The sequence below is a fragment of the Dendropsophus ebraccatus genome, chromosome 6, assembly GCF_027789765.1.
Source record: "Dendropsophus ebraccatus isolate aDenEbr1 chromosome 6, aDenEbr1.pat, whole genome shotgun sequence".
In the NCBI taxonomy this organism is placed as follows: domain Eukaryota; kingdom Metazoa; phylum Chordata; class Amphibia; order Anura; family Hylidae; genus Dendropsophus; species Dendropsophus ebraccatus.
The window spans coordinates 23024911-23033131 of NC_091459.1; the positions used below are offsets into that span (position 1 = coordinate 23024911).

Genomic DNA, 8221 nt, shown 5'->3' on the forward strand with positions numbered 1-8221 from the left:
TGTTAAATCCTGTGAAACATGTGCCTGAGCTAAAACCCCAAGGTCCCTGCCTGAAGCTCTTCCCCAGCCACTGCCATGTCGCCCCTGGTCCCATCTGTCAATGGATTTTATAACTGATCTTCCCCCCTCACAGGGGAAGACCGTAATCTGGGTGGTGGTAAATAGTTTTAGCAAAATGGGTAATTTTATTGCATTAAAAAAAAACTGCCTACTGCTAAAACCCTTGCTAAACTGTTCATCATATCCTCCGATTAAATGGGGTACCTACCAACATTGTGTCCAGATTTTGGAGGTCTTTTTGTGAACTATATAAAATATCCTTGTCATTCTCATCAGCATTCCACCTGGAAACAAATGGTCAAATGGAACGTACTAATTAATCCCTTGAGCAGTTAAGATGTTATATCTCTGATAACCAAGGTACATGGTCTGAATATTTACCAATGGCTTAGTTTGTCCTAAACAACCATGTCAACGACTCCAATAAGCAAACCCCCTTTTATTGTAACTATGGTTATCATCCCCGGTTTACTGCAGTTCCCAATCAAGAGTCACACTTCCCTTCCGTTGCAGAACTTACCAAAAAACTGTGCACAGTTTGGGCGGCGAGTCTTGCAACTCTAACCGTATCCCAACAAAAACAAGTTTAGTATGCTAATCACAAAGCTGTCCCGGTCCCCAGTATCTGGTAGGGGGGAAAGTGTTGTTATCTACCAAGAATTTACGTCTCTGACTTAAATTCCCTCCCTGATATATTGGTCCTTTTCCCATTGTGGAAATTATCAACCTGGTATCCTTTAAGTTACAGTTACCCCAGTCTTTGAAAATCCATCCAGTTTTCCACAAAAGCCTTGTAAAGAAATACATTCCTCCAATAGTCACATGTCCTCCTCCACTTCCAGTTGTGGTCCAGGGTGGGCTAGTGAGCTAGAATATGAGGCTAAAGAAGAATCCGCTGGACCATACAATATCTTGTACACTGGAAGGGGTATGGTCCGGAGGAGCATACATGGGAAACTGCACAAGATCTCCATTCCCCTGATTTGATTAAAGGTTTCCATTTGGAATACCCTGATAAACCTGGAGGTTCTCGTGAGGGTCCAGGGGTCCAGAGGTCCAGAGGGGGGGGTTCTGATAGGACACCGGCTGTCCGCTCAGCTCCTGGCATCGCCTATGCCTGCACCCAAAGCATACGTAGCAACCACTCTAGGTTGCTAGGGGCCCCGGTTGCTAGGGGCACACCGATGGCTTCTATAGCAACCAGGCTGCTTTTTAGATTCTACTCTGCTATTCCTCCATGTAGCCGTGTCCAGTGTTTCACCCCCCCTGCTGATCAGCACTAGGTGTTTGTGATCAGAGTGATATTGACTGACAACTGACTCTCCCAGTCAGCAGTCAGTATTGGGCAGGGCTGGGACTCCTAGTTCTATAAGTACCTTCACTTGTCTCAGGTTCCTTGCCTGTGATTGTACCTAGTTTACCCTAGTGTTACTTGATCTAGCATTCTTGTCTGTGCTTTGATTTCTGGTTACCTGACTTCGGCTTTTCTCTTTTGACTACCCACTTGAACAAGACTTTGTACTTTGCTGCTCGTTTAGTTTGACTCGGACTTCTGACTATGTCTTGATTGTGTTTGTTTTGTCTTGTATTGTTTTGTGTTACACTCAGCGAGGACTAGGGACTGTCGACCAGTTGTCCGCTGCCACTTAGAGCAGTTGAGGCAATTAGGCAGGGACAGTGGGGCGGGTGCCAGCTTCAGGGCTTTACCTGTCCGTGTCTTCCTGTCCCCTACCTAACACCAGTTGGTTTGTAAGAAAAAAAATTCACTGGATAACCCCTTTATTTTGTTATTTTTACATCCACACCCGCCTGCCAGCAGACTTCTTATTAATGGACTTTTTTACTAATAATTACCAGGAATGTTTATAAATTATTTTACCCTTGCTCCCTTTGACATCATGATTATTAGATACATATGGATTGCAAAAGTTAATTGTCCAGTGCACTATAGTTTTTTTTTTTATTTCACCCTTTTTTATTCAGGTTTTAGTATCTGAATCATTTTAAGCTTAAAATTGACAACATATATAAGTATTAAATATAATTAGCGCTGCGTTACAAGAGATACAGTTGTTGAGAATCAGAACATCTTCTCAGTAACTTTAATTACTTGCTTTTCTTTGTACTCGTGTCATATTCTCTCACGATCCCATTGGAAATTACTGCAGAAGTGTTCTTTTTTCAGAGAACAATAAACCAAAGCAATTTAGCGGTAATGACATTGAACGATAGTTACACAGACTTCTGTCAGTATTTTCTAAGACAAAGAATTACTAGTGAAAAAAAAAGAATCTGAGTAAAGAATGACCTCGTAATACCTCCAATAAGGAACCTGAATGTTCTGTATTTGGAAATGTAACAGCACATTATGTACAGTTACCAACCGCTAATAGCTAAGGTGCCCTCTACTGAAGAGTCTTAGCAGGTGGCCGTCTCCCTCATACATTGGAAGTAACAATGTTTGTAGAAGAGCACATTTCTATGCATAGAAATCATGATAACTGAAGATGAGCCTATGGCTGTACCCATGTTTTTTCAGGACATCTAACTTCTTCAACCACTAGTATTCAAATGTCGAGCAATCCAACTCAAGCATGCTTGAGTCACACCTCTCTAATTATAACTTAATATTTGAGCTAGATACTAACAGATTGTAAAGAGTCCTACAAACCTACTAACCACCTATATAAGGTTCTTATGTGAGAATTTTAGTTATGCAAATCTAATAATTCAACCATTTATAAACGGTTGATTCGCTTATCTCTACACAAAATCATTTCCTATTGCTAGAGTACAATTATTTTAAATAAGCACTATTATTTTAAATCCAACATGTAGGAATGAAATGCAGCACTCACCAGAAATTGATTGCACTTAAAATTTTTAATCCATTCAGGTCTTGTAAATGTGACAGAACAGTTAGGCAACAGACTGTTTCACGTTTAATACATCATGTTTTTTATGCGTGCAACAGTCCATTACCGTACTGTTCTGTCACATTTCCAAGACCTGAATGGATTAAAAGTTTTAACTGCAATCAATTTCTGGTGAGTGCTGCATTTCATTCCTACATGTTGGATTTAGATGGAAAATTCGACTTATTTATGTTCAGCACCACTGGACTACAGAAGTGAGCTGTTAGGAACACGTGTTCCTAACAATGTTTAAGCAGTACCAGAGTCCCTAGTAGTGCCGAGAAACGTCTTTTCGTGCCAAGTTGACTTTTATTTTAAAACTTTTATCATATCCTAGAGGCATGTCAAACGTTTTTGAATAATAATGTTTAGTTGTTCAGACTCCCATTGACTGTTACATAGCGAGAAGGGAGAAGCAATTGACTAAGAGCTTCACTCTCAAGCTCAGGGCAGGAGACAGTCTCCCTGGTAAGACAATATGGATCATCTCCTGCAGCGAGAGTAAAATTCTTAGCTGTGATCTTCTCCCAGTTTAATTTAAAGGAGAAGTCTGTCCGATTATAAAATCCGGCAGGGGAGAAATTGATTACAAGTACTAACTTACCTCTCCCTGTGCCTGGGGGAAGTGGTGGGAGTGGACCCGGGATCCCCGCTGGAAGGCATTTCGCATTTCCCCCAAGTTGTGATGACGTCACAGCTTGGGGGAAAAGGCCTGTCCTGGCTAATGGACTGGCCTCTCAGCCAATCAGTGAATGGAGAGGCGTCCCATCCCAGTCACTGACTGGCTGAGCGCCCAGTCCACCAGCTGTGTCATGAAGGTGGTGGCCCCAAGGCCAGCCCCATTGCTCACCGCAGGCACAGTGAGAGGTAAGATGGTACTTGTAATCTGCTGGACTTCTCCTTTAATAATTAGTGGGTGTCTTAATAACCAGATAACACCAATCAAAATGTTTGTTGTGTCTCTAGGACATGCTGAAAGATGTTAAAGTGAAGGGACAGTTTAAATCCAATAAAATGTAATATCTATGGAGCTTGCCACGTTTTCTGTATCTGGTTTAAAGAACTATTAGCGAAAGGCTAAGCAAAAGAACTCTCTACTTGCGAGCCAAGACAAATAGCAAATGCTTATAGTCAACTATGTCAGTGTCTACCTTTCGTGGCAGTGAATCGACTTTCTCAATCACAAGCCCAGCTTTAATCACGGACTCTCTTACAAAGTCTTCATCTACGCTCAGAAAGCAGTACTTGTGTTTTCCCATTTTATAGAAGGTCATATTCAGCCCTACGAAGAGTATAAGATGCCCTCCAATTTTCAGCCTTGATGTGAATTCCTTCAAGTTTCTTTGGAAATCTTTCTTAGTTTTGCTAATTGGGATTAATACCCAGAGACTGAGAACGCAGTCCACTTCTGGAACAAGTTGAGGACTCATACAACTCTTTTCATAGTCTTCCCATTTAATAACTTCTTTAATCTTTCTTCTTACTTGATCTTCTTTTTCTTTACTCATGTCTCTAAAATGAAACAAAGCATTTCAGTTTCAATAAAACATCTAAATTTTACTGAGTGATGGTGGGGCTTAAAGGAAAAGTCCAACTTTTTTCTTTAATCTAGCGGCCGGCAGGGGAGAATTTGATCAGGAGTAGGAACTATCTCTCCCCATGCCTTTTTACTTAGATGAATTCACTATAGCAGTGCTACATTTTAATAAATCAGTCACAAGATATAGGAACAAAATATCCACTGATCCCCATTAGAGGAGTCATACAAATTTGCCCCTCTTGTAAATGTCCCCCATAGTCTTAAGTGTCAACTGCAGTCCACAAAATTGCATACACATCATAGTTATGGTTTGGACTTTGTAGCTTAAAGGGAACCAATCAGCCCATTTGTGCCGATTGAGCTCCCAGGGTCGCTGCACATCTCCTACTGTGCCGAGGGTTGTGTGTTCCGTGGCTTTATCCATAACGGGCCTCCTTGCCTGTCAATCACCGCCAGAGAGCGTGCTAACAGGCAGTGAGCCATGACTAGGACACCACCCAGATGACTAGTCACGGCTCTCTTCCTGAGCCATGTGCCTGATTAAAGATCATTTCACGAAGAAATATAGCCTCAGAGCACGCAACCCCCGGTATGGAAGGAGATGTTCTAGCAACATCTCTGCAGCATTCTTGGGAGCTCAATCGGCACAAATGTACTGATGGATTCCCTTATAATAGCTCAAATTAATTAGTTGTACCACAAAAATCCAAAGAGTAGCCATGGTTTAATAGTCCAATCTTCTTGAGGAAATATTTTTCATGTTAATGTGCATCATTGGATTATGAATGAGCAGCATTGGAATGTCTGTTCTGGAATGTTAATAAAAGTAAAAGTTTCTTACCCGATTCCTTCGAACTCACAAACTTTTTGGCAAGCAAAAGACCAGTCAGTGGCTCCTTCTTCCTTTGCCAGCCATTTCTTAAAGTGTTTTAAGTTAGCATCAGTGAATTCCAAAACATAGATATCCTTAAAATAATTGCTGGCTGAAATGAGCTGGTACATTATTGACCCCATGCTTATATCAAGCAAAATTTCACCTTTTACCTCACCTGTGTGGGTAAAAGTAAAGACAAATAAGAACATAATACATATATGTCCTATTGATATACAGTATAACTTTAAGGCAGCTCAGATACCATGCATTGATACTAACTATCCATGTAGGTGAGCCATTAGAATTTGTTAGTTACTTGATAAGGTATTATTTATCTATGTTTGTCAATACTAGAGGATATTGTGTAGCGATATAGTGAACCAGCATCATTAATGTGTGAAATTCCTCTAAATTAACAAACTGCAATTAAAAAAAAAATCCCTGTCTACCAAGAGTCACTTTTTGAGCTCCCATCCACACCTTATCAGTTGTACAGTCTTCTTAATTTTTTGTATTCATTATCATCTTTTCCAAGTCTAAGGTTCCTATTACAAAGCCCGATCATAAACTGTAAACAAGTGCCAATCTGTTAGATCGGCGCTCATTTACTGAGCAATTACACAGGATTGGGCAGCAAGGGCTGCATGGACATTGTTAGCGATGTCTGTGCAGCCCTTGCCTTTAGTGTAAAATAATAAAGTATTAACTCACCTTACCACCTTCCCTGGTGTCCTCAGGCCTTTCCTGGTCTCTGCAGCTCTGCCTTCCATTCCGGTCTCTACACCGTCAGGCTGCTGAGCCAATCACTGGCCACAGACTGTCTTGGCCAGTGATTGGCTGAGCGGTTGTGGCCTGTCAGTTCAAAGACCGGAACGGAAGGAAGCAAAAGACAGAGCTGCAGAGACCAGGGAAGGCCCCAGAGGACATCTGGGAACGTGGTATTTTAATACTTTATTATTTTATACTACAGTCTTCAGCTATTACACATAGCGATACGTGCCCGACACCCAATGATTTTAGATCTGGACCTAAAGAAATGATCAACCAACGCTCTTTTCAATGGCCGATCATTGTCTCTATTACACTGAGCCTGATTCGGCCGATTATTGCTCTGTGTAATCGGGCCCTAAGTCTTGACCTCTCAACGAAAGGTTCCCCCAATTGTCAATGACAATATGTTCCCTTCATAAAGACATTAGCACAGGCTCAAAGTGACCCACCAGGAGGTTAGTTAATCCTCTGGTGAGTTCTCAAGCTAAGCTAATAAGCAAATAATGAGGTACTGCCCAAACGTAATGTGCAAAAATAGCATGGGTCCAAACAGAAAGCAGAGTGAGAAGTGGTGGGTAGGACAATTTGTTTCTAAGTCAAGAAAGGAGCGGTGTTACCACGAAAAGAGTTAACACTACTGGTACCAGTTGTTGTCTTTTTTAGGAGATACAAGAAAATAACAATTGCTGTAGGAGGGTACACAGAAATGACATAGGGACAGGTCTACCTGTAAGGAGCTACCTCCTGGGGCTTTCTACAGGGGTAATAATACCTGCAGCGAGATATGACCTACAGAGGGGTGCAGGGGATATTCTATCTACAGGGGGATCCTACCTACAGGGGGACTTATCTACAAAGGAGATACTACCTACAGATGGGACCTACAAATACATATATAGATAGACCTACATACAAGGGAGATACCACTTGGATGAAGAACTATCCTATCTACAACTACAAGTGGGACCTACCTACAGCGAAATCTATGTACAAGGGGGATCCTAACTACAGTGGGATACTATCTACAAGAGAAGAACCTACCTACAGGGGGACATAACTACAATGGAGACCTACCTACAAGGATGATACTACCTAGAAGGCAGTATCTGCTCCGGCTGCACGCTCTATTGTGTGCAGTGGTGAATTCAGAAATGAAGATCATCCAGCTGGTACTGCAGTAATGGCCGGTATGATCTTCAGTAACACCAGCCGTTCTGTGACCCGGCCATATCACAGAACGGCCGTTGTTATAGGTTGTGTGAACATGGCCTGAGTATGTAAAGCCCCTTCCCACTTATCCCACTACTGCCTGGCTAATACATTACCTAGCCGCGCTCCTGCCTGATTCTCAGACTCCCGACTCCCTGGTGTCCCGCCTAGCCAATCAGTGGCTACTGTGGGTTTAAAATCTGCCGCACATAAGTAAAGCCATAGAAAATTACAGTACTAGAAATCACGAGATTTCACTGCGGAACTCACTGCTTGAAATCCGCTGTGATGGATTTCAGCACAAATGAAGGCACCATTAAAAGAGTGCAACTTTTTTAACATACCAACAATTGGAATTAATTGTACAGTAATTGAAAAATATATTTAAATGTATAGATACCTGAAGAAAAGAGGTCATGCAGTATTTTCGCCGGGTATACCATGTTTTCCTCTATTATACTGATTCCCCCATGAGAAAAGAAAGTCTCATTAAATAATTTGGAATCAAATTCTTCATCATGATAATGCTTGAGAGTACTCGAAGCCATTGTTGATTGTTGTATGTTTCGGCTGTCGCACCTACCAAGGATAAAAAAGTTTGTGATAAGAAATATTAGAATTCTATCAGACTGCCTTTATCATTGCTCGGAAAACCCATTTAAATTCTTTTCTTGTTTAAACATTAAATGTTTAATTTAGTAATGTATACAAGGAATTTGATGATGCGCAGATCACGCAAATGGCCTTAAGCATAAATATATATACAGTTCAATTATCCGAAACGGTAAGGGACCCCCGGCATTGACTCTTAAGCTGGGTTCACATGTAGTATTTTGGACAGTATTTAATACT

At 41.3% G+C, this 8221-nt stretch overlaps 1 protein-coding gene across 1 annotated transcript; it reads right to left on the bottom strand.

Annotated features, from left to right (window-relative positions):
* Positions 1–1853: 1853 nt before the first annotated feature.
* On the bottom strand, positions 1854–7989 carry LOC138794689 (indolethylamine N-methyltransferase-like). Its single transcript, XM_069973498.1, has 3 exons — positions 7770–7989; positions 5357–5564; positions 1854–4487 (listed from the first exon to the last, which is right to left on the bottom strand). Exons 1-3 carry the CDS (start codon positions 7915–7917, stop codon positions 4070–4072), a joined length of 774 nt encoding a protein of 257 aa, XP_069829599.1. The 5' UTR covers positions 7918–7989; the 3' UTR covers positions 1854–4069.
* Positions 7990–8221: the final 232 nt, after the last annotated feature.

Bases quoted from the DNA above. Each gene is read 5' to 3' on its own strand.
- LOC138794689 (XM_069973498.1), bottom strand. From the start codon at position 7,917: ATGGCTTCGAGTACTCTCAAGCATTATCATGATGAAGAATTTGATTCC. The intron at 5,565-7,769 runs GTATCTATACAT...TTACCCACACAG, and splicing joins GCATGACCTCTTTTCTTCAG to GTGAGGTAAAAGGTGAAATT. The intron at 4,488-5,356 runs GTAAGAAACTTT...GTTTCATTTTAG, and splicing joins TGTGAGTTCGAAGGAATCGG to AGACATGAGTAAAGAAAAAG.